This window comes from Schistocerca piceifrons, chromosome 5, assembly GCF_021461385.2.
Source record: "Schistocerca piceifrons isolate TAMUIC-IGC-003096 chromosome 5, iqSchPice1.1, whole genome shotgun sequence".
Lineage (NCBI taxonomy): Eukaryota > Metazoa > Arthropoda > Insecta > Orthoptera > Acrididae > Schistocerca > Schistocerca piceifrons.
The window spans coordinates 255,798,854-255,825,590 of NC_060142.1; the positions used below are offsets into that span (position 1 = coordinate 255,798,854).

The window sequence follows — 26,737 nt, forward strand, 5'->3', positions numbered from 1 at the left end:
AGATGGAAACATCGCCAGCTATACAAGCCAGATGAATACACACCATGTCGTAAATAAAACCGACATTACTGCCGCCATGGTAACGGGAACGGCATACCCGGGCGTTCTACCGTAACTGCGGAATGCCACTGAGGGAAAGCGAATAAGGGCTCGGCAAAGGCTCTGTTAGATATCCACCACAGTAGCAAATTTCATTAACTTGTTCAACAATTTTTTTGGTATAAGATAAGGATCAGCTTAAGGCTTTTCTGTTATCTACATCAGGTTATTTAAATAGATAAACTGAGAGATGAACTCTAAGGGAACCTTTATTACTCAAGCATTCCGTCTGAAATACATGGTAATCAAACGGATCATGAAAAAGATCTTCCGATAGCTGTAATTTTCACAAGTGAAGTGATACTAATGACAGTCAAATGGAAGGAAAGATACTTCTAAACCATCGACGGAACAGTAAAACCATTGTGAATTCAAGGGGAATGAAAGGTGAATATAAGAATATCAAATAGTTCAAATGCTGCGATTCTCTTATGTTCCGGTTTTCCCACAGTCACTATCAAAATGTGCTGAACGGTTCAAATGGCACTGAGCGCTATGGGACTTAACTTCTGAGGTCATCAGTCCCCTGTAACTTAGAACTACGTAAACGTAACTAACGTAAGGACATCACACACATCGATCCCCGAGGCAGGATTCGAACCTGCGACAGTAACGGTGCCGCGGTTCCAGACTGTAGCGCCTAACAATCGCTTGGCCACCATGGCCGGCTATAAGAATATCCTTTCATCCAAGACTATAAGGACTGACGCATGTGCAGGACACTTTTATGCAGGCTTTTATTCAACAAATTCGGACCGCAAAGCGTAGTAAATATCACCGATAATACATCTAAAAGAAAGAAAAACCGGTGCACCACGAAGGAATTACTCGAATGGAACGGAAATCGGTAGATGTGATTTATATGCACAGAAAAGCAAATATTTATAATTTCAGAAGAAACCAATGATTTGGTCAAGAGAAAGAGCTTCACAAATTGGGCAAGCCAAAATCGCGTTAGTCCGCTTTATGCAGACAGTTATTCTTCTTGGCACTAATTGACAGAGTTGTTATACGTCCTTCTATTGTCAAACTGTGGCGTTAGATCGTCAAAATCCGTACATGGTAGAAGGGACCCGCCCATAATGTTCCAAAGATTGCAGATTGAGGAAAGGTAGGGTTAGGCAAGCACGGAGACAACAATAGAAGCTCTCGATGTGTGTGGACAGGCATAACCTGGTTGAAATGTAAGTCCATGATAGCTCGCCACAGGGTAGTAGAAAATCATCGACATACCTCTGTGTTGGAAGGTTGCCGCGGATGACTACCAAAGAGAACCTGGTATGAAATAGCGTGGCATCCCGGACCATCACTCCTGGTTGTCGAACACTCCAGTGAGGTCTGGGGCTTGACCAGACACGTCTACTCTCGTCATCGGGGCTCAGTGCGAAACGGGACTCGTCACTGATGACTGAAGAATCAGTGAGATTCTAGGCTGACGAAGTGTCGGGAGACGTCCTGGTCAGCGGTGGGATACTAACCTAGCCGTCTCCCACCGTAAGGTCTGACAACCAGGAGTGATGTCTGGGTGCGTTTCTTTCACACAATATTTCTTTAGTTGTCATCTGCAGCAACATTACAGCACAGTGGTACGTCGACGATATTCCACGCACCGTTTCGTTGCATTTCATGGCAAGCCATCCTGTGCTGACATTTCAGCATGGTAATGTCTGCCCGCACACAGCAACACTTTCTACTGCTTGTTTTCGTGCTTGGCAACACCTGCTTAGGCCAGCAAGATTGTCGGTTATCTTCCGAAATGAGAACATTTGGAGCTCTACGGGCAGGCCCGTACAACTAGCTCTGATTTTCCTGGTCTACCGCACCCGTTGAACAGAATTTGGCAGAATGTCCCTAAGGGGCAGGCAACGGCTCCATCAATCGATGCCCAGTCGAATAACTGGCTGCATAAGGGTCAGAGATGCTGAGTTTGTGAAGCTCTTTATCTAGAATAAACCATTCAATTTTTCTGAAACTGTAACCAATTGTTTGTCTGTACATGTTCATCATGTCTACCGAATTCCGTCCCATTCTAATAATTCCCTCGTGGTGCGTCGGTTTTTGTTTGTCTTAGAGTATATTTACAAAGAGTTTCTGAGTCTGAAATGTTATATGATAATCTTCCTTGTCCTTGTGGTGGACGTTCTCCTTACGGCATAAAATCGTCTGTCGTTTGTAAATGAATTCTGCTCACAAATAGTGTGCTCTGAGATGCACCGATGTACTGTAGCTCAAAATTGCAGTTTGGCACCTAAGGTATAATTTTTTTTATATCGTACAGAAAGTGAAGTCTGGAAGCACTCACTACATCGGTATCATGCTCATAAAGTAGTGTTATGCAACAGTTATGATAAAGATTCATCTAGAATATCGCGTCAAAGTTCTTGAGGAAAAACGATCTTTTAGCTTACAGAAACTAGAGAGGTATAATTTAACTATTATTCGAAGCATCATGAGGAAAATACTTATGAAGAGATTACAGAAGTAGGTCGACGTTCTTACCTCATACCAGTCGGGATTCGGGAAAGGTACGACAAGTATAAGTCAGATCAGTACTCTACAAGTCATCAAGTAATAGTTTTCACAGTTTAACGTAACTTCTTGGATTTTGATCGTGCTTAGGAAATTGATTTATGAAACATCAGATGAAAAATATTGAAACAGGAGCCCTTGACGTGGATTCACAAGTAAGACACAAATGTCTGCTACCTCTTGTCCTAAATTAAACAGACCCTTTTACTAAGAAAATTTCGAGTCATTATTAGTAATAGAAATTTCCAGCGAACTGCGAATCAATATGGCATCCACGTAAGTGGAAACGCTATAGAGTAAGAAATTAAGTTCATTAATACCAGCAGATTGATGACAAGAGAAGATGGCGGATTATTAGCGCCAAATCAACAGTTCAAGGAGTACGCTCTGACATACGCAATCTATTTGTGAAGTTAGCCAAATTCAATATCAAACACCCAATATTTAACAGAAACCTTCAAGTATTTGTGTTCTTCAAATATAACTCATCCCTGAAAGAGTTACGTAACCCACCTTTTTAAAGGAGTCCTGAAATAATGCTACTGTAGGAGGATCTATGTCTTCTATAGTTAGTAACGTTTGGGGCTCTGCGAGGATAGCCTGTATTTAACTACGAATTAGAGTATTCTGTTATCGGCTGTCCACTCGGAACTATTAGGCGGCCTGAGTTGCCGTGCGGATCTAGGCGCTACACTCTAGAGCCGCGAGACCACTACGGTCACAGGTTCGAATCATGCCTCGGGCATGGATGTGTGTGATGTCTCTAGGTTAGTTAGGTTTAAGTAGTTCTAAGTTCTAGGGGACTGATGACCTCAGAAGTTGAGTCCCATAGTGCTCAGAGCCATTTTTTTTGTACTATTTGGATCTTTCAGTTTTAAGTGATCCACAGTGAACATTCACAATCACTCCACTCACATCTAAACCCTATTCTTTCCCTTTTACTGTCCAGTGTTTCATTCCTCTTTCTGTTCATTGAGTGTATTGCAAATTCTGTACTTTTCCACTTTACTAATTTGCGAGCCTCAAAGAGATGGTTTATTTGATGAAAATCGACTCCTAGCTGAAAAAGGTTTGAATGCTGTTGCTTTTTATAGACCAATAACACGGCGATCCAGAGAAGCAATTTTGCTGTTCAATTACCTCATACCACCTCACTTTGCTTCTAATCCTTCGAAAAGGCATTTACAAATTTTAAACGTTATGACACGGTAACTTTGTTCTTCTTCTTCTTCAGTTGGCACTACATCCCGGGGTGGGACTTGGCCTCCTCAATAATTTTCTGCCATTCTTCTCTGGACTTCGACCTCAGTTACGGCAACCGACTCGGGCAGCGTCCTCTCCAACCTCGTCGCTCCGTCTCAAACTATGACTTACTCTTGCTCTCCTTCCTCCACGTTCACTGCAGCAGGCTTTCCTAGCGGGATCTGTCTCATCGAGTCGCATTACACGTCCAGCCCATCTCAGTCTACACATCTTTATGAACTTTACCACATCATCCACCTTATAAAATTCGTTGTTCCTTCGCCTTCCCCAGGTCCAAAATTCCTCCTCAGTATACTTCTTTCACGTGATCTCAGTTTCTTTTCACCCTGCTTTGTAATTATCCATATTTCTGAGCCATAAGTAAGTACTGGGTGTATCAGCGTTTTGCTAAGTCGGCACTTTGTCCCTCGTGATAGATTTAAAATGTCGCAACATTCCAAAGTAGCGACGGTTAGAAGTACTTATGCGAGCGGTAATTTCAGTAAAGATGGTCCCATTTGCTTTTATCTTTAACCCCACATTGGTAAAACATTCCACTCGCTCAAATGTCATTCCATCAAGGGTTATTGTGAGCTGTAAGGGATGGTTAGTGCAATTACACATATACTTCGTATTTTCTTCATTAATTCTCAGGCCTATCTTCTCTGCACTCAATTTCAAAGCTGAAAATGTATTTTGTAGATCTCTAAGTGTTTTGCTCATTAAATACAAGTCATCTGCATATCCCAGCAACTGTACAGACTTATAGTGGATTTTACCTCTTGTCTGAATTCCGGTTTCACTTACTTCTTTTTCAAGTGCCAAGATGAAAAGTACCCGCAAGGTACACGGGGGATGCTTTAGGGTGACCTATAATAATTTTTCAGGCACTAGAAATTCTCTCATTGCCTCATAGAGTTTGGCCAGGTTTATTGTGTCATACGCATATTTAAAGGCAATGAAAAGATGGTGGACACCAACATTGAATTCATGTGTCTTTTCTACTATTTTTCGGAGAACCAATATCTAATTTACAGTTGACTTTTCTGCTCTGAGCCGGCCGAAGTGGCCGTGCGGTTAAAGGCGCTGCAGTCTGGAACCGGAAGACCGCTACGGTCGCAGGTTCGAATCCTGCCTCGGGCATGGATGTTTGTGATGTCCTTAGGTTAGTTAGGTTTAACTAGTTCTAAGTTCTAGGGGACTAATGACCTCAGAAGTTGCGTCCCATAGTGCTCAGAGCCATTTGAACCATTTTTCTGCTCTGAACCCGCATTGATAATTTTCAATAATATCTTCTGCTACAGGTGAAAATCCACTAAACAGGGTATTTTATAGTACTTTACTCGTACAATATTTAAAGGCTGTTATCCCTCTGTAGTGGCTGCATTCAAATAGAGCTCCTTTCTTACGCGCCAGACGCACTGTCCCTACATTCCATTCTTCTGGAAACTCTTCCTTTTCCCAGATGAGGCACACAGTCTTGTAGATCCTACGATTTAGCTCAACTCTTCCAGCTTTCAATAGTTCAGATGTTCTATTGTCAGTCCCTGATGCTTTATTGTTCTTGAATCTAACAATTTCTTTGTTCATTTCTCCTTGGGAAGGGGTGAAGTACTATGTCATCATCTTCTGGAAGGACTGGGATATCTTCGATAGGGACTCTGAAGCATTCAACAGTTCACTGAAATACTCTACCCAACGCTCCAATACCTCTTGATCATCGGTTAGTAGTGTCCCATTTTACTTTTACTCAGGTTGGTGCCGTCTTAAATGCTTTTCTTTCTCAATTAATTTACTGATAAAATTTTCTAGTATCATTTGTCTTTCCAGTTGTCTCCAGTTCTACCATCTTCTTTCTTTCACGTTCCCTTTTCTTCCACCGGTGCAGTTTCTTGTCTTCTTTCCTTTTATCTTGATAATTTCTTACCGCTAGACGAGTATATAATTACTCAAGCATTTTCCTGTATGCCAGGTTTTTCTCGCTTTCCCTTATTCCACCACCATCTTCAGACACAAGTGGACAGTCAGCACCTCTGATCACAGATGTTGCACTGAGGGCCGATAAAAGGGACAAACGCGCACGAAGCTGGACGCATTTACTGAATTCTAATAAGCTATTGAACGTTATCCGTATTTTTCGCTTGTGAACGTGACCGTATACAATCCACCGGAAGAAGCATATTGACGCTCTCAGTTACATAATTTCTTTGGTGATTCAAAAAGAAAAAAAAAAAACCGCGAGAAAATTGTGACTGACTCCTACGTTATTTAGGAGTTCTTTTGTACTGAAATGTGTTCTATAACGTCTGTCTTTGATCCGCTAAGAGAGGGGACTGTTGTTTCCAGTATTTTTCTGCATTTATAAAAAATTTTGGACCGCCATTATAGCTGTCACGAGTCCAGTAACTAAAACTCAGATAGCTCATTGCAGAAGGCTGGAAAATCCAACATGTTGTGTAAGCGTTTTACAGCTGTGTATTACAGGTTGTGCCGATTCCTCAACTGATGTTCAAATATCCATCATTCCGGTTCCGGTCACTAGTGACACTTAGTTTCATTCCTGGGATGCTGAAATCTACAGTCAGAAGCTGCTGCGTAGGTAGATCATTGTTACTTGGGGCCGCTGTCAGCTAGGAGTATCGATAACCGTTTGCACACATTTTGGCCTATGAACAAGCAGCCTCGTACCAGGCATCCTCTCACACCTTAATACTGATCGGGCTTGCGTTTGTAGCGTAACGAAAGCTGCCACTGGAGCTATGAATCAGCTACCATTAGCTATTATGCCATGGAGCCCCTTTCGGCTAGGTAGAGGCGGTATATATCCGATCAGTGTGTGTGGTCGGGCCAGTGTTGCCGAGCGGTTTTAGGCGCTTCAGTCTGGAGCCGCGAGACCGCTACAGTGGCAGATTCGAATCCTGCCTCGGGCATGGATGCGTGTGATGTCCTTAGGTTAGTTAGGTTTAAGTAGTTCTAAGTTCTAGTCGACTGATGACCTCAGATGTTAAGTCCCATTGTGCTCAGAGCCATTTGATTTTTAGTGTGAGTGGAAACAACTGGGCAATACCAGGCAGCAGCATTAGTCACAAATCCGTATATGATGTGCAGATCCGTGGAATGGTATAACTGCACTAATTCAGTGTTTAATGATGAGAAGCTATGCATTAGCGAGACTATTAAGTGGACGTCCACATCAACATCGTGAATCCTTGTGCAGACAGTTTTCGTGTTGCTTAAAATATTATTAGCATTGTGTCGAATTGTGTCATAAAAACTGGACAGCAATTCAATGAGTCAGTCGAACATATAGATGACGAGCAGCAGCCTTGTTGGAATGTTGCACAAATTCTATGACAGCATATGCCATATGCAGCTGCTACGACCAAAGAGTCTCAAACAGGACATGTTTCACGCTGGTCTATATGGTACAAAATGTTTCTGGGTTACTCTCTCCATCGCAGTCAGAGGCATGAGATGCGCATCAGAGGTGGTATGGGAGAGTCATTAGTGGACGGCCATCGATCCACACTACATTACCGAGAAAATCCTTTGACTACGTTTATTTTATTTATTTATTTATTTTTTTTTTTTTGAGTCAACAGTCATCTGAATGGTTTGATGCAGCCCAGCACGAATTTTCTCAGAGTAGAGCTTACAACCTACGTTCTCAATTATCAGCCGCATGTATTCCAAGAGCAGTCTTCCTCTACAGTTTTTTCCCTCTACAGCCCCCTCTAGTACCATGGAAGTCAGTCCCTAATAACATAATAGATGTCCTCTCATCCTGTCCCTTCTCCTTGTCAGTGATTTCCTCTCCGATTCTGCGCAGCACCTCATTCCTTACCTCACCAGTCCACCTAATTTTCAACATTTTCTTGTAGCAACACAAATAAAATGCTTCCATTCTCTTTTGTTCCGGTTTTCCCACAGCCCATCTTTCACTACCATACAATGCTGTGCTCCAAACGTATATTCCAAGAAATTTCTTCCTCCAGTTTAGGCCTATGTTTGATACTAGTAGACTTCTCTTGGCCATCATTGCCCTTTTTGCCAGTGCTCGTCTGCTTTTGATGTCCTCCTTGCTCTGTCCGTGATTAGGCAATAGTAATACTGCACGAAAAAGTATTCGAAGATGACACACGACACTTCTGTGGTTGTCTCTCGTACGATTTTGTATTCCAGCGAACAAAGTGTTTGCAAATATCTGCTATAATGACAGAAGCTAATCTGCCACAAATCTGTGGATTGGTAAATGATAATAATCACCAAGTGTGCAACCCGTGTTGTACAACAATAAAATTTCTTTCTTCTCGCACCACACACACACACACACACACACACACACACACACACACACACACACACACACACAAACATAAATATACATGCATCATCAACGAACATCTATCAAAGCTCAATATCAAAGTTTCTAGCGCTTGGCAGTCACAATAATAAACATAATAATCGAGTTTGGTCACTTTTCGTACAGTGGAGTAGAAGTTTGTGGAATCTGTTGTCCTAACAATGGTTTGTGACAGTGGTTTATCCTGTCACCATATTATCAATATCCAAACGTGTTTTCATATTTAAGTCCACTTGTCTCTCCAGAATTACATAAAAAGCTTGACAGTTCCATTAAAAACAATTCGGTATCATAATGCGGCAGGTATGAACGTAAAAATAACTTGCGTACGTCACAAAATTCATCCCAATGATCGCTGCGACTTTCTGGGAACCGCATCTCGAAGTACTCACTGATTACAGATATACGTTTGTATATGATCGTATCAGGTAGGTTCAAGTTATATTTAGTATACCATCGTTTCCAAATAAAATCTAGCATTCTAAAAAGTAATGCCTCTGAATTTTTCATGTAAAGACTCTAAACAGTTTTTTTAATTAAATGACTTTATTAATACTCTACATCTTCAGTCCTCATGCCTAAATATTTATTTCTCAACAGTCAGCCTGGCGATGAACACATTTCTCTCTACGAGACACCAGTTTTTTCATATCGTCACTGCAGAATGTTTGACTTTTTTGATGGAGTCCAACCTCACCTCTGCTTGCACCGCTTCATCACTATGAAAGTTAAACTCTTGAAGGTGTTGTTTAAGTTCTGAAAGCATGAAAATCGGATGGGTTGAAATCAGGATTGTATGGAGGAAAATGAGTGACACTGAACCCAAGGCGTCAGACTTTTGCGGATGTAGCTGCGCTCATGTGTGATCTTTTATTCTCATGTTCAAGGAGAGGGAGCTTATGTGTGGACGAAGTCTTCAAATTCGTGCCGTCAGGTTTCTGTGCTGTTTCACACTCACTGACATAGTTACGTTACCAATGCCGTGTTAGACGCTTCAATTCTGTACCCTCTGACGGCAGAGGGTTACAACATGCGTTAGTGATGCGACAAAGTCGACCGTCTAATAAGCATGACAGGTAACAAGTCAACCGATATTTAGAACAGAATGAAAAACTTGGTGGCATTACGTTTCAGCATACCCTCGTAACTGTTCCCTACTTCGGTAGAAGTGCTTAATCTGCCTCCACGTCTGCCAGCGGACATTGCAACACTATCTCACAAAGACGTCGAAACCCCGGTTAACAGCACCAGGCCTCCGTTTCGTTCTTACACCACCATCTTCTCTACCTCATCACGGTGACTGCAAGGCTAAAATCTCAATTAGTCAGTCTCGTTTGAACCCGACGGCACTGACACACATCTCAGCTTTATCTCTGTCTCATCCTCAGACCTTACAATACCTGCAATTATTTTTAAATAACAAATGTGAACGAGCCCAACATAATCATAACAGACTACATAGCAGATATCGGAAAAAACTATTTATCTATCCAATTTGGAAAGAAACGTTTCCATCAGTACTAAAAATTCAGGCACGAAATCTTATGAACTTTATTGTGCTTAGTTTGAGAGCGACTGCGATTTCTTCGTCAACCAGAAGCAATACTACGAAGACTGCACCAAATCTTGTGACAGAAACGGTGCTAGGAATGACTTCTTGCTCCCGAATTTATATATTTTGGGATTTTGCAAAACCGATCAATAAATAGGATCCATTTTTTTCGCAGCAACAGTGTCATTTGAAGGTCATAATAATGGTATTAGTCGACAGAACAGAAGAATAAAATAATGCTAAACAGTGTCAAAACATTACAGACCAGGAAACTTCACGTTTATTTGAAGTTTTAATTCTTTGAGAATATTTCCGAAGTTGTCGATTTCAACTAAAATATTTTACCCCATTTCCTTCACCAAACGTTAGAAAGACTTTTGCGCAATATTGATTGGAAACAACACAGGGCAAATTTTAGTACTGGGAATCTGTCGTTTATCTAAGTTGGGTTCGTCGTTTAACGTGGGATACAAATCAGTCATTTACTTCTGGAAGCAAACATGCAATTTTATCCTTAGTTTTCCTGGGTCAGAAAAGGGAACCTTCACGTTGTGTCTGTGTTATACTCTGCACATCTATGGCAGAGGGTAAAGATGCCATCAACATTTTTCCTGCGTGTGAGAAAGCATCAGAAATGAAACGCCGTCCTGATCTATCCAGTGAAACTACAGAAATAAAAACACGCCTAATGTTAAGGGAGCGCAGATATCCTTCTAAGCGGTATCCACTTCGAAGAACGCCTATCTTTTAATGATTGGCTCAAATGGTTCAAATGGTTCTGAGCGCTATGGGACTTAACTTCTGAGGTCATTAGTCCCCTAGAACTTAGAACTACTTAAACCTAACTAACCTAAGGACATCACACACATCCATGCCAGAGGCAGGATTCGAACCTGCGACCGTAACGGTCGCACGGTTCCAGACTGTAGCGCCTAGAACCGCTCGGCCACCCTGGCCGGCTTTTAATGATTGAGACAACTCGCGTTTCATATCCGTGACAACTCTCCCCTATTTCGTGATAATACAAAACGAGCTGCCCTTCTTTGAACTTTTCTCACGTTATCCGTTCATAGCCGGTAAGGATCCTATATGTGCTGCGATACTACAAAAAAGGACGAAAAAGCGTAGTATGTGCAGTCTTCTTAGTATTTCTGTTGCATATTCTAATACTTTAGTCTTTGGTTCATCTCTCCTATGACATTTCCTAAGTGATTTCAGTTCGTGCGTAGTGGTAAAATCAATGTATTTAGTTCAATCTCTCTCTTTTTATTTTTTTCAGATTGGTATGATGTTTCATGCGACACCACGAATTCCTCTCCTGTATCAGTCTTTTCGTCTCAGAGTAGCACCGTACGTCTCAGTTATTTGCTGGATGTGTTACAATCTTATTCTTCATAAACAGTTTTTATCCTCTATAGTTCTCTCTTCCATCGTGGAAACAGTTCCCTCATGTCTCAACAGATGTCCTATCATGCTGGCCCTTCTTCTTACCGGTTTTGTCCATACACTCCTATGATCGCCGATTCTGCGGATAACCTCCCCACTCCTGACCTTTTCACTCCGCCCAATTCTTCTGTTGCACTATATGTTCCGATTTTCCCTCAATTTATGTTTCACTACCATACAATGCTGTTCTCCAAATGTACATTCTCAAAAATTTCTTCCTTAAAATGAAGCAGACTTCTCTTGGCTAGGAATGCCCTTTTCTCCAGTGCTAGTTTGCTTTTTGTGTGCTCCTTGCTCCGTCCGTCCTCGGTTATTTTATTTCCTAGGTGGCAAAATTCCTTAATTTCGGCTATTTCGAGATTCCTGATTTCGATATCAAGTTTGTCATTTTTCCTACCGCTCATTCTTTTTGTCTTTCTTCGATGTAATCTCAGTCCATACTTTGTACTCATTGGACTGTTCATTCCACTCAACAGATCCTGTAATTCTCTTTCACTTTCACTGAGAGCAGCAAATCATCAGCGAATCTCATCATTGATATCCTTTCAACCTGGATTTCAGTCTCACTCTTGAACCTTTCTTTTATTTCCGTCATGGTTCCTTCAATGTTTAGATTGAATAGTAGGGACGAAAGACTACCTCCCTCTCTTACACCCTTTTTACTCCGAGCACTTCGCTCATGGTCTTCCACTCTCATTATTCCCTGTTGCCGCTTGTACATATTGTATATTACTCGTTTTGCCCTACATCTTACCCCTATTCGCCTCAGAATTTCGAACATTTTGCACATTTCGACATTCAGGAACGCTTATTCCCGGTCGACAAATTCTATGAACGTGGATGATGTTTTTGAAGTCTTGCTTCCACTATCAATTGCAACGTCAGAACTGCCTCTCTAGTGCTTTCACCTTTATTAAAGCTGAACTGAACGTCATCTAGTAATTCCGAAATTTCTTTTCCCATTCTTAAATCTACAACCATTAAATCTGTGTTATTTAACATATAACCGAAATTTTATGAAATTTATTAGTATTCGTGAGAAGGCCTTCACACTATTTCTTCTTTGGGGCCAACCGTGCAGATATCTTGTCGAAATTATTCTGCAATTCGTTCACATAGACCAGACAAACTGATAGGGCGACTGAGATTGTCTGTTAAATTCTTTAAATAATTACGAACAGCAGAAGGCCTATAACGTTACATTTGAGAACCTCAGATACCATTTCTGTTTGAGTAGATGACGTCCCATGATACTACTCACTGTGATAGTTTTAACAGGAAGTCACGAATCCAGTCGGACAACTATGATGATGTCACACTGAATAGAAGCCATCTGTGATGAAAATTGTCAGTCGCCCTTTGGAAATCTGGAAATAATCTTCTTGAGATCACTTGTCGTTAGCACTCATTATTTGTTGAGAATAAACAGCCAATTGTCTTTCACAAGAGCGACATTTTCTGAATCGGTGCTGGTTATGAGTCAACAGAGTCATTTCGTGCATTGCGAAAGAAAAATAAACAAATAAACATCCGGAGAAGTGCGAGTAGGACTCACGTACCGAGGGTTTGGTACAAACTTTATTATTTATACAGACATTTCATTGATACCAGGAATTGAGAATCTAGACATTTCTGGCTTTTTATCGATATCGATGCAGGGAAGATATACACCTACACATTCCTGAGAAAAGGGGATCTTAACAGGATAGGCAGGCATTCGGATAACAAATGAGAAAGAAGTGATATGATTTAATTAAAAATGACCAATTATGGACTTTTTTCCTTTGCATGTAGAGTGAGACCTTGCTTCCTTGCAGATACTCTATAGTTTGGATGAGCTAGTTTGTGAGCACGAAAATTTGTGACATAAATAGCAATACCTTTTGATTCCATTGAGTTTGAAGCTTACGTTAATTACACCGCCAAGGACTGCAGACCTTAGAATACGTCACAAATTTCAAATTTATACGTCTACCTGTTGCTAATAAAAAGAGGTCTTAAAAGATGGATGAATAGACAGACAGTTATTTAATAAACAACCCAAAAGAATTTTTTTCGTGTGTTATAATTCCGTTTTAATAATTTTCGGATATTTTTCTTTAGTTGTAATGTGAAATTTTGATTCTTGTCAAATTTCATATTTCTAGGTCACATGAAATACCGTATAGGTTTTGATGAGTTAGTTAGCGAGTATCGAAATATGTGACATAAGTGGCCTTATCTTTTTGACCTTGTTAACCCAATAGCTTAAGCTCATTCACCGTCAGAGACCTTACAGATTAAAATATGATATAAATTTAACCTTGATATTTTTAACCATTCTTTCCTTGAGAAAAGTGTGACAAACAGGCACCCAGAGGGGCAGATGCAACAAAGTGATACTATAAGGATTTCTCTTCTATCGACTGAGGTGTGGAACACTAATAACTGGAACAACACAGACTGAGAATTCGCCTAGAAAAAACGAAAGTTACTTTGTAACTCACAAAATTTAATAAGAAAGCTTTGGTCAACGATGATACCTGAACCTTGATGTGTTTTCGGCATTTGTGTGAGGCGGTGGAGAGTGTTTGAGGAGACTAGGTCGTGGCTTGTAATCAATGAGGAACACCGGCAGTGGTGGTGGAGGTGGTAACCGGCCGTGGCCCGCTGTGAAATAGTGGGGCTGAGGTGTCAGGTGATCGACCCCCGCTCCCTCCTCCGGCAATCACAGAGCGATACGCCGCCACTCCAGGCCACGCCAGGCCGGCATATAAGCCGCGCCAGCCGTCACTGCGGCACAGTCGACAACAGGTAGCTCACAGCGCCGACACCACCAGCATGAAGTGTCACGTAGCTCTGCTCCTCTGCGCCTCATTGGCGTTCGTCGCGGCCGCCGAGGTAAGCATCACCTCTCGTCGCCAAGGGCCACTCCGCGTTTCTAGTGCAAAGTCTTCAATTAGACACAATCTTCCATAAGCACCTACAATTCTTGATACACAGTTGCCCACAATGCTTTCAGGTAGCAAACCTACTTCAGGCGCACCACTAAGGAACTGCTGTAGGACCCTTGTTTTCTAGTAAGTTTATAAGTAGCCTGGTGGCTATGGCCCCATGCTGACATTCTCCTACAATGATGTTCTGTTCGTGGGTCCCCAAATATTTGAGATATGTCATTTTACACTTCTTAGACTGCTGTAGTTTCAATAGGGAATATATGACTTCAAGTTTGTAAGCATTCCTAACTTCAGCTGTCTTCTTAATAACCTACCAGATTGTTATTATTAAAGTTCAGCTACTCACAGAGGCCCAGTGTCGGCTGTGATAATCATACGGCACCGACACTTGTACATATCCTATTGCTTTAAAGTGGAACCCATTTACACTGGAAAAAGAATTAGTTCCAATTTTGGCCACCAGGTGCAAATTTGGCGCTGTGAATGCAAGAAGTATATAAATGTTACCATATGTAATGGATTAGGAACAGGACGTGGGCAGAAAATGTTAAACCAATGAGATAGGAATAAAGTTGATTTACACAAATTGTTCAGTGTGTGCGCCGGAAACGTCGGCGAGATATTTTACAGGGCTAGAGTTGCACCTTGTGGGCAAATTCGAAACTATTTTTTTTCAGCATAAATAGGTTCCACATGGTTAGGTGCGTGGTACGTAAGGGGTGGCATTGTTATCATGAAGCTCACTTTTACCTTAAGAATGGCAACGAATGTCTAATTTATGGATACTACCAAACACTTATGAAATGTATTGAAATGATCCCGTCGCCACTACTGACAGCTAAATATTCACTATAAACGTCAACCAAGGGACCTGTGCTTAACCTTCTTACTTTTATAGTCTTCAACAATAGCAGTATGTGAAATGAATGCATTCGTTGGGATGAGGGTGGTTGTGGAAATGAGAGAAAACTCTTTAAAAACGTGTCGTACGACGTGAAATAGTAATCATGAATTTATGATACGTCCTTGTATACACATGACTATGTGTCTAAAACTATGTTTTGGATTCAGAATTTTTCTTCTGGCTTGTACAACGTGCAGAGATCAGCGAGTGTCAGTAGGGCCACATAACCTGTAATTGCAACTCGACTAACATTTCAATTACAGTAAGCACGTTAGGTCGTAGTAGCAATAGGTAACTTCGATTTTATCCATACATCCAATAGGCAAATCACAACTCAAGGCGACAATGACAAATATGTTTGTCGTCCAGGAAAATAAATTCATTTAGAAAAATCGGCTTGTACGACAGATAATGGACTACCGCACTGGCCACGGTTATTATTTATGGCTGTGCTGTATACATATTATACAGTTAATAAATACTTTCAAACAAATAAAATGTATTTGTGATAAGACAAAATGAAGAGGGAGTCTCTAATTCGTTATTAATATGTTACATTTGTGAAATAGAGGTCTGCAGCTGCGCATTCATGATGCCTTTTTGCCTATGGTAGTTGAAAATCTCTTTTATGTTAAAATTTTCCACAAACAGTGAACTTTAGCGCAATATTGTTGCACAATGTCAGAAACTGATTAAAAAAACTTTCTGACCACATCGCATTCGTTTCTGCCGATCAGAGTGTGTTGAGGAAAAGGGATGTTGACTTAAAAAATAATGTATACGATCACAAAAGTAAGTAAAATATGGTTGCTTGGGAGAGAAACGGGAGAAACAAATAGCGCTACAGGGAAGATTAATTATATCTCTACGCGAAGAAGTGATTACCGGCTAGCAGAAGTAGACTGGCAGCAAAGATACGTTGTATGCAAACCAGGTAACCGTACTTGGCTTTGGAAAACAATAAGTCAGTGTGGGTCAACGGTACCCATACACACACACACACACACACACACACACACACACACACACACACACACACAGACGTACGTGCGTTGTGGGTCGGGAGGGAGAGCGGTCCAGTCGGCTGTTGCTCACCATTACCGCAGGTCGCGGTTTCACCGACACGCCAGAATAGCTACATCTGCAACTGAATAGCAGCATACCACGCGATAGTAACCCATTTATTAGTCCCATACCACGCGATAGTATTACATTTATTGGTCCCATCCGCTACTGAATAACTAGGATCCTGAACAAATGTGAGGTCAACATCAGTTTGTCGTTCAAAAGTAACTCATTAATCCGTCATACCCAATTAGCAAATAACGTAAACCCAATTAAGGCTTCAGTCTATAAATTTCAGCATAGTTGTCACAACTTGTATATTAGACACAGGGAAGCGTATTAGAACGTATGGAGGCCTTCCACGAAATGATTACAGTAAGTGAACTGTTGGAATCCTTCTGCACCAGGGAGAACACAAAACGACAAACATGAATACCTGACTGACCATTTCGAATGCACAATCAAAAGGCATAAAGTAAAGGATTACGGAAAGCTCAGACGTACACAGAAACAAAAAACGACAGTCAGCTGTCATTCTGAACGAAACGATTGACAACGAACACACAATAGTAATAAGGACCCTAGCGAAACTTACCTCTTCTCTCGAACCACATCATATGCAACAGATTCCACTTAGTTTTATTTACTGTAGATCCTCTTTTTGTAGAAAATGTTATTTTTGCAAACATATCAAATTACAAACCGAGGAAGTTTATCCAATATCATTCAGAATTCAAATTCTGTGATACGCTTTAGAGTTTTTAATTAAATGGATGACATATTTGAGAAACAGACTATACTTAATACACTTTAACGTAAAAACCTGTAAGAAATTAATATCTTCATCAATAGAAAAACTATGTAATACCTCTCTTAACGAGGAAACGCTAGGTGCGTGTAACATTTGTAGTGATGTCTGTAAACTCTGAATGTGTTAAGTCCGAATGCAGCGCCCTCGAGAAAGGTAAGCAAAAAATATTAAGGGAATATTTCGTCTTATGAATCCACCAAAAGAATTCTGAACAAAAAGCGATAAATTTAAAACTTACACACTTCTACATCAATGATTTTCCAAGAACAATGTAACTAGAACTAAACCTGCGAACCAGCAGCTGTTGAAGGAGCAAAGCCTCCAAATTACGTCGTAAATAATAATATAAGAGGAACTTAAAATTTAGTAACTCTTTGCGATGGGTCTATATTTCTATTTCAAACAGTCACAGTAAGTGCCTGCACAACATGTGTATATGTAAAGTAACGGAGTTCTAGTTTGAAATACAAGTGACAGTATCAACGATCAATTTCCGCTGTCGTTTTTTAAGTTTCCTCTACTTCTTCATCTTCTGGTGCTGTACCCGAGTTAGGTGACAAAGTTTTGGGATGTGGTCGTTAACGACATTTTCACCTTTTGTGCATATAAAATTAATCGTGTAATTTATGTACACACTTAGCAAACATTTATTGCGTACACACATACCAATGCTAATTTTAGTATATATGCCTTCAACAACTCATTAAGGAAGACTTCAGAAATGTACTACGTGAGGTGGATCATTGGCAAGGTGCTAGAGACATTTTCGGGAAGAAGGTGGCTTCAGTTCCCCGACAGGCTCCCGAGTTGCAGTTTAAAGCGATTGCCAGGATGGTAATTTGAAGGGTACGGGCAATATCGACAGTTTCTTTCGGAAATACGAATTACTGTGCCTGCAATGAGTCCTCTGGTTACAGCGAGTGGTGTGCTGTGTTGCAGGAGAAGTACGCGGCCACGTTTGACAGCCTAGACCTGAAGGAGGTACTGTCGGATGAAACTCGAGTCCAGGATGCGATGCGCTGCCTGCTGGAAGAAGGAGATGCAGCGTGCAGACCCGCCGCGAAGGCGCTCAAGAGTGAGACCAATCGTAGTCTACAGTCTGCTACCCAGTAGTATGGTATAGCCCACACCACAGGCTCACACACTTAAAATGAGGCCCATGCCGTGGATGCAGTGAGTCTGTATTCAGTAATCACGTAGCTGCAGATTGCAGTAACGGGACCCCAATGGAGCAATGACTATTGGAACATGATTGTTCCCCGAATTTAAATAAGTTTGCTTAGAAAGAAATATATGGGTTGGGATAAAGGTATAAGTCAGTCTGAAATTCCTGTCTACTGTGGTTGATACTGCAAGAACTATGTTGTGCACAGTGAACAACCTCCGAGACCATACTCCAATTCCATACAGGAAATTAATTCTTCTCCCACAATACATAGTACTTATTGGTCCCCAGTGTAAAATTAGAGAAATCCCGGTTTACTGCGGTACGAGTCAACTTTTCCAAGGCACGCACATTTGATTAGCTGTGCAGCTTATCTCCTTACCCTGTAACGCAACGCCAGGCCACCTATATATCTTCTTCCTTAGTGAATAATCTAATATTATTTGTGTTACGTGGTTAGCAAGAAGAGAAAGCGGAATTATCTTGTTAGCGGGAGTGGCGATAAAAACCGGCACAATCAATGACTGTTGGTCCGTCACCAACAGAGTGATTTGTGGCCATGGAAAGAAATAAACGTATATTAACACCAGTATTTGCGTTGGTTAAGAATGCTTCTTTTAAAAAGATCGAACTCCTTAAAACGAATGTTCAGTAAACACTGGTTCCATTATGCCGATCAATAGCAACGCCGTATTAGCAACATCCAAATTCATTTGGTGTTACTCGTTAAATTCCAGGAAAATCATTTAAAACAATGTTAGGACATAGAATATTATTAATACGGAACAAAAGTAATACAGCTTTGGAGCATATTAACCTAAGTTGTACAAGGATTATCAATATCACCTTCTGCTTTCTGTACAGACAGGAGAGAGGCCAAGAAATAACTTGTACAAGAAACTGAACTAATTGCAGCAAATGCTTTATAGCAAAAGCACAACGAAAAGTTGACATAGGTGTTACAATTTTATACATCACCTCATATCTTGGGTGACTGTGGATTCTCTTTCATATAATAATGTTCTATTGCACTCCACAGGATGCACACAGATATACCCACTGCAGAAATCACTGTGGTCACACTATACCCCTTTATCACCAGTGGACTAGTAAAAACATAACAATTTGGTCGATTAAAATGGTACATTGTTTATCAATCACAAGCGTTAATTCTTCCCTACGACATGTGTTGAATTGCTCTGTAGTCCTCAATTATAGAGGGCGGTCAGAAACAGTCTGAAAAGCTAGTAAAAGTGTTCCAGGGTAGCTTGTGCTGAGAAACAACTTTTAAGAATGAAATTCCAAACATTGCGCCGTTCCTGACTGAGTTAGCATTTAAATTAGTCAATCAGGGCGTTGCGCGAGCCAGAGAAGGCGTCTCCAAACGTGTTCCTCGTTTGGTTTCCTAAAACCGAACAAGACAGCGATACAAAAGTTGAACATGGGACGGTAGCAAGGATCTAACTCGAGGCAAAGCCTGCCCCATCATCTACGCCTGATTAGCTAACTACAATGGTAATTAACTCCGGAACAGCGCAACTTATCGTGTTATCAGCTGAACAATTATTTATTAGCATAACCTAATCTGCAACACCCTTACAAGCTTTTCAGTTTATTCCTCACCACCCTGTGTACCATCAACAAAGCTGTCTGGGAACAAAAATCAGTTCAAAATACTACACACACCGTCTCTAAATGAAAGAAAGAATATTAATTGGTTCACCAAAGCATAACACATGACACTAAAACACTACTCATGGTGTTAACTCACCTTCCATCCTATTACATCTTCAGGCTCGTCTAATGACTGTAGTGATGTAGCAATCCATTGAGCTAGTGAGAGGCCTAGGTATCGTCCAGTTGTTCATTGTTATTACCGTTCAAAATTGCGTTTAATTTCACACCCTACTGAGCCAAAATTTTGTGACCAACTGATTAGTAGCCTTTTGGTGCACTTATAGTACGTAATAAGTAAGTGTGCGCGGCAAGAATTTTAAAAGTCCTTGTTGGGTCTGTGAAGGTTTATGACACCAAATATCTACGCACTGGCCACGAGTTTTCTGTAAATCACGGGCCGGAGATATGTAGGGGTGAAGTTGGCGCCCTGAAGCGTCACAGATGCGTTCCATTTGTGTCTTTTCATATATATTTGGTGACCAAAATACCAGTGTCGTGCTCCTAAAACTGCTGTAGGATGATTCTGGTCTTGTGACGCGGGCAGTTATACTGCTGGAAGATGCCTTCACCATCGGGAAAGACATCAAACATAATAGGCTACAGGCGGTCTGCAATAATGTTATTGTGGTCCACAGCTGTGATGGTGCCTTCGATTGTTACCACAGATCCTATGGAAGCCCAAGTAAAAGTCATCCATAGCGCGATAGGCGGTAACCTCGGTGAGATGCACGTTCGGTTTCAGGACGCTATATCCGGGCATGACCACCGACCTGGAGTAACAAGAAATGTGACTCAGCATACCAGGCAACACGCTTCCACTTGATCCACGGCCCAATACCGATAACGGCGTGTCAATTGCAGTCACAGTTGGCGAAGTCGCTGTTTCACAGTGAAAACACATTTCTATTAGCGTAATAACTTGTTTCGTATTGAATTACATTGTCCTGCGGAGGTGGACGCTCACTGGTGTGCTCCGAAACACCTGTGCCCGGAGAACGGGAAATCTCCGAGCTCCACTTTATGTGATGAAACGTGGACGTCCATCAGCTTGTGGTGTACCCGTAGTTTCACAACCTTCAAACAGTTTCCGTACCGGTTCACGGCATAATTACGTGAAAAGCCGACCACATTCGGCGTTTGATAGATGCTCTTTCCGCGGCGTTGAACCATAACAATCTGCCCTTCGTTAGAGTGGCTTATATCAGTGGACTTCTCCATGGCGTAGGCTACACCGCGAACTTACTCTCGCAGTGCTTCCAGCAAGAGATATTACGTCGCCCTAACTTTTCGTACTCAGTTAATCACAAGTAAATGCCTAATTACCACTATCATTCTCCGCTAATTGATCTGTTCCTTTCCTAGCCTCAAATCTTGTAAGGTCAACAGTGGAAGATGGCATTCCGTCTATCCTGTACGACTCGCCTTATGACAGTTCGCTAAGGACAGATGTACGAGGGTGGGATGACTGCCTAGTTAATGTCAGACCCACATTTCCTGGCCCTTCTTCAGCCAATCGATGCTTGTGTTTTGACTTTAGTCAACTTATTCTAAAGGCACTTGAAGCCCTAATATTTCCTCAAATCTATTAGCGTAATAGCTTGTTTCGTATTGAATTACATTGTCTATGTGCGTGAATTATCCGATTTTACACATGTATTCAATGTTTAGAACTATTTTACTAAAATCATTTTATTGGAAATCTTGTTATTACTTTTCAACATAAAATTGATGCACTAGTTCCCACCCAATAGGCTTCTATATCTAATAATCTACTGCCACACTCACCATAGAATTTGGCATTCGTAAGCGGCGGCTTATTATTCTTGGTGTTTATATGTTTATGGTGCAAGAGTTTCAGGATGAGACAGATGTAATGTCTTCCCATATTTCATTAAAAACCTCAGCAGTACACGAACGAAAAGATTAGTACCAAATCCCACTGCCTCTGATTTCTATGTGCTTACCGAACAGTTTTGATACTGAAACTCCTTGGCAGAATGAAACTGCGATACCGGGACTCCAGACTCCGACCTTTGCCTTTCGAAGGCAATTGATCTACCTAATGAGCTATCCAAGAACGTCTAAAGTGTTATACCGACCAAGCTATCGAAGCGTGACCCATGCCTCGCCCTCACAGCTTCAGTTTCGCGAGAATCTCATCTCCTGTCCCTATACACATTTTTAAACTCCCAGGACGTTGAGAATTGTCGAAGAAGGACCCTTCCTTTTGCCACTAAGGTATAAGGTTATTCAGCCACCTGTTTGGAAAGGTTTTCGTAACTAGCATTCCGTCGTGAAGAGTAAGTGTCATGTCCTAAGCGTATCTACTCAAGGTTGCTGACTGATACGTGTGTAAACAGTTGACGCCACTTCTTGAGTTTCTGACGACTTTGAGGAGTGAGGGAGAGGAAAAAGCTATGAAAATTTCAAATCGAATGAAAACATGCTAAATCTCGAACCTAAATTTTAGTGATAGGTTTCTCTGTAGAGTGTCTTATTTGGTCAATAATTATAAGATTCCTTTCTTTCGAGTCTATTCGCAAACGTCTCTGTATACGAAAAAATGTAAACTGCTTCGAAATGTTAACGCTTGTGAACTTGTACCAATACTTTTTTGGAACAAGGATGATTTCTGGTGAAAAATCGTCTTCTCTGCATGTCTTTACAACAAGTGTTCTTTTATCTTTATCCACAAGCTGTATGATTGTGAGGTAGTTATCTGTAAGCCTAAACTGGAAAAGCTATTACTGTCGTCGATATCCCTACGTACAGAATTTGTAGGAGTTACATATGCTGCAGAACTGCACATATTTGCCGTGATATAGTTTATGATAAATTTTCTGTATATGTTATTACCTAGTACATCTTATTATTCTGTATGTAATCCTGTTGTTGTCAAATATTTATACGTCCTCGTAACAAAGTTAACATGTAAACCAATGTTCCATTACGTTCGTGACTTAATGTTTCCCCATATGAAGTCGTAGTAGCGTGGTTGGTACCTAAGTTTTTCTTTAATGGGGTAGTTTCTTCTGCAGTATAGTCAATTAGCCAAATGGCTATGTTTTAAAACGCCTGAGACCCGTCATTCATCTTTTGTCGTTGGCTACAGCCTTGATACTGCAGACCTGATGTCAAACGACAAGTTTTGAATCTGGGAATGTGATTGTGGCAGAACTGTTGAGATGTCGCGACAGTATTTCCAGAAAAATCAAGGAGTAGTTGTGTTTTGGCCGAGCGTTTGTGAGCGCTACAGTCTGGAACCGCGCCACCGCTACGGTCGCAGGTTCGAATCCTGCCTCGGGCATGGATGTGTGTGATGTCCTTAGGTTATTTAGGTTTAAGTAGTTCTGAGTTCTTGGGGACAGATGACCTCAGAAGTTAAGTCCCATAGTGCTCAGAGTTATTTGAACAAACCATTTTAGTTGTGTTTGACGCCTGAGGACACTAACGACTATGTCAACAATTACGCACTGCTCACCCCAATCTACACATTCTAAACAGCCTTGATACTGCAGGCCTGACGTCAAACGACAAGTTTTGATTCTGGGAATGTGATTATGTGGCAGAACGGTTGAGACGACGCAGTAGTATTTCCAGAAAAATTAAGGAGTAGTTGTGTTTTGACGCCTGAGGACCCTAGCGACTATGTCAACAATTTACGCACTGCTCACCCCAATCTACAAATTCAAAACCGGCCTCCATCCCGGAGCACAACAAAATTCGATGATTTTAACAGTATTTTCTTTTGCAGAGGTGCTGCCCGAAATAGTGCGTACAGACTGCGCCAAGTGCACTGAGACACAGCTCAAGAAGATCGGAGGTTTCTTCGGAGAGGTCTCGCGCCGCCACCCAGACCTCATGAAGAAGTTGCTGGACAAGTACGACCCATCTGGAGAATACAGGAAGAAGTACGCCAAGTCCTGGGCTGAGCACGGCATCCACCTCTAATCACCATCATCCCTTGTAACTCTTATATTCAATAAATCTATAATTTACCCTATAATGTAAAAAATCATTTCGATCTACCCACAAACACGGAAATACATGCAGCTGCTAAACTCGTTTGTTCTGTGAACACAGAAACGATCTGCTTTCACCTCAGTGATGAAGCAACATTTCATTTTAATATCAGCGCCAATTGCACTTTTGGGTCCCAAGAACCAGAAGTCAATCTTTCAGCATGAAAGAGACTAGCCATAAGTGAAAGGGTTTTGTTTAATTATTTATGACAAGGTGTACCATACATTCTTTTTGAGGACATACACAGAAACTGGATAGATGGTCATGGAGTGCCACAGCCGTAGATTTTTCAACAAATTGAAGAAGACACTAGTGATTTCCTAAGCAAACAACAGGGAGTCTCACTTAACTGGCACAACAACGAGCGGCAATTTCTCATTGACACACTGCCCCAGTTTCTTGATGTCCATGTCTCCAGACATGATATCATCCTACAGTTCATGTGTACCTAAAGGATTCGTTACAACTTTATCTCATGACATGAATCAGGCCTTCGGCAGAACAACAAGAACAGTGACTTTTGTCTTCAAAGGAATCTTGCTTAGCGTAAGTGAAGTTTTTTGTAGACGTTATCTGCATAATTACTGACAATAATATAGCGAAAAACTTTGGTATTGTAAAAATTTTGCAGTTTTTTTCCTTTTTTATAGTGATTTGCCAACAGTAAATATAAATTCTTATATTCCTATCGTTCTCTTTGAAACCCAACATCCTAGCACCATCAGTGTCCAACGTAGATTTCCAAGGTATTAGCAGCAGAGAAACAGCTTAGCTACTTGTAACTACTGCCTCATATAGCTTAGGGAGACAGAATGTGGATTATCGCAATTTATTTGTCACGGTGGTAAATATTGTATGGGTATTCTGAAGTAAATACATGTGGTAGTTCCACGCAGTAGATTGCAGTAGTGCCAGCAGTACGGTATTACCGCTCGTAGAAACGGCTTGTGGTTTTTTTAGCCTTAATACCTGAAACTTTGGCAACGTCTTACAAGCACAAGCCAACTGTCTATGAAGCATGAAGGGATTCACAGAAGAAGAACTAGATCACAACAAGAGAAACGTGTCGCTTTGGAATGTTTCGGAGCTAGCATTATTTTGCATTTAATTATATATGCGAGTGTTGTATTCTGCAGTGTTGCCATTTCCAGTCAGTATTTAGCTAGTATTTGATCCACTCACCACGTTGTTATATAGAAATTTTTGCCGCTGTGTATGGGATCTTCAGGTGACTGGTGCACTACTACTCCGCCAGTACCACGTCCAGATCTTATGTATTGACATTTCTCCTGCCCACAGGTGTAGAGACGACAATTAAAATCAAGTTATTACTAGCTGGCAGTAGTGTGTGGCCGCGAGTGACGCGATGTTCGGACAGTAGGCAACTAGACGACGAGGCATATACACGGATACGTTAACATCGAAGACTAATTATGTGTTGTAATATCAGCATTGCACGTGGAGAGAAATAGTTGCATCGGTGGCAGCCGTCCTCATAATTTTCCACTCTCAGTGTACTACGCAAATTTTGCAGCAGTTAAAAGCTACTTTGTTGACAGTTGCTGAAGCTGTCAAAATGGAGAATGGTGGGCCAGTACCTTATGTAACATAAAACTGGCTCATCTGGTGATTTCAGTAGCAGTTTCCTATTTGTCTTCTTTCTGCGCATAGTTCATGTGCTACTAATTTATTCTTAATGTGGTTAACAGAGAGACAACCCAGTAATTCTTTTATTAAGTGTCCACTTAACTTTCACCATCCTTCTGCAATGTTACATGCAAACCGTTTCGAATTTCTTCTTTTCCGGTTTTCCCAGAGTCCATGGCTCACTTTCATGCAGTGCTGTTTTCGCCTCCGTAGCGCAGTGGTAGCGTTACCCGGGTTCGATTCCCGGCAAGGGACTGGGTGTTGAGTATACTTCATCACCATTTTCATCATCATTGACACACAAGTCGCCGAAGTGGCGTCAACTAAAAAGACATGCAATACGGCGGCCGAACCCCAAAGTGGATATCCCGACCAATAAATTCCGTACGATCATTTCATTCAGTGCCGTGATTCAGACGTGCTTTCTCAGGAATTTCGTCCTCAATTTAAGACCTACGGTTGATACTAGTAGACATACTTTGCCTGTGGTAGTGTTCTCCTTAAATCCTCCTTACTTGGTCCATCGAGAGCTAATATGCCGCTACGGCAGCAGAATTTCTTCACTTCGAGTGCTTTACTCACGCTCATAAACTAAGGATAATGCTGATACATTGTGAAACAAAGCTCTGGTTGGCGGTTTGTGGGTTTAAATCACCTCGGGTTATGACGATGTGATGTATTTGACCTGCGGTCGTCGCACGGTGGCGCTGGCAGCAGTCCACATACGCAGACGTGTGTTGGTACATGTCAGAGTACGGTGCAGTGAGTAAGTGTGCAAACGTTTTCAGATGTGCTAATGGTTACTGTCTGTTGCAAATGGATCAAAGAACACATATTGATGACTTTATGAAGGGTAAAATACTATGCTGAATGGAGACAGTTCAAACACAGCAGGTCGTAGCATGGGCCCTCCGTGTGCCACAATGTGTGATCTCAGGATTATGGCAACGATTCCAGCAGACAGGAAACGTATCCAGGCGCTACTGTAGGGGACGTCCATAGTGTACAATACCACAAGAAGACCGATATCTCATCATCAGTGCCCGCAGACGCCTACGAAGTACTTCAGGTAGCTTTGCTCAGGATCTTAACGCAGCCACTGGAACAGTTGTCTCCAGACACACAGTCTACAGACGACTGAACAGACATGGTTTATTCGCCCTGAGACCTGCAAGGTGCGTTCCACTGACCCCTGGTCACAGGAGAGCCCGTAAAGCCAGGTGTCAAGAATACAGTACATGGTCACTGGAATAGTGGTCCCAGGTTATGTTCACGGAC

At 41.4% G+C, this 26,737-nt stretch overlaps 1 protein-coding gene across 1 annotated transcript; it reads left to right on the plus strand.

Moving 5' to 3' along the window:
- Positions 1 to 14,024: 14,024 nt before the first annotated feature.
- Positions 14,025 to 23,782, plus strand: LOC124797834 (ejaculatory bulb-specific protein 3-like). Its single transcript, XM_047260877.1, has 3 exons — positions 14,025 to 14,111; positions 17,887 to 18,022; positions 23,544 to 23,782. The coding sequence occupies exons 1-3, from the start codon at positions 14,052 to 14,054 to the stop codon at positions 23,738 to 23,740; spliced, it is 393 nt and encodes a 130-aa protein (XP_047116833.1). The 5' UTR covers positions 14,025 to 14,051; the 3' UTR covers positions 23,741 to 23,782.
- Positions 23,783 to 26,737: the final 2,955 nt, after the last annotated feature.

Coding starts and splice junctions, on each gene's coding strand:
- LOC124797834 (XM_047260877.1), top strand. CDS start 14,052: ATGAAGTGTCACGTAGCTCTGCTCCTCTGCGCCTCATTGGCGTTCGTC. Junction 14,112..17,886: donor CGTTCGTCGCGGCCGCCGAG/GTAAGCATCACC, acceptor GCTGTGTTGCAG/GAGAAGTACGCGGCCACGTT. Junction 18,023..23,543: donor CGCCGCGAAGGCGCTCAAGA/GTGAGACCAATC, acceptor TTTCTTTTGCAG/AGGTGCTGCCCGAAATAGTG.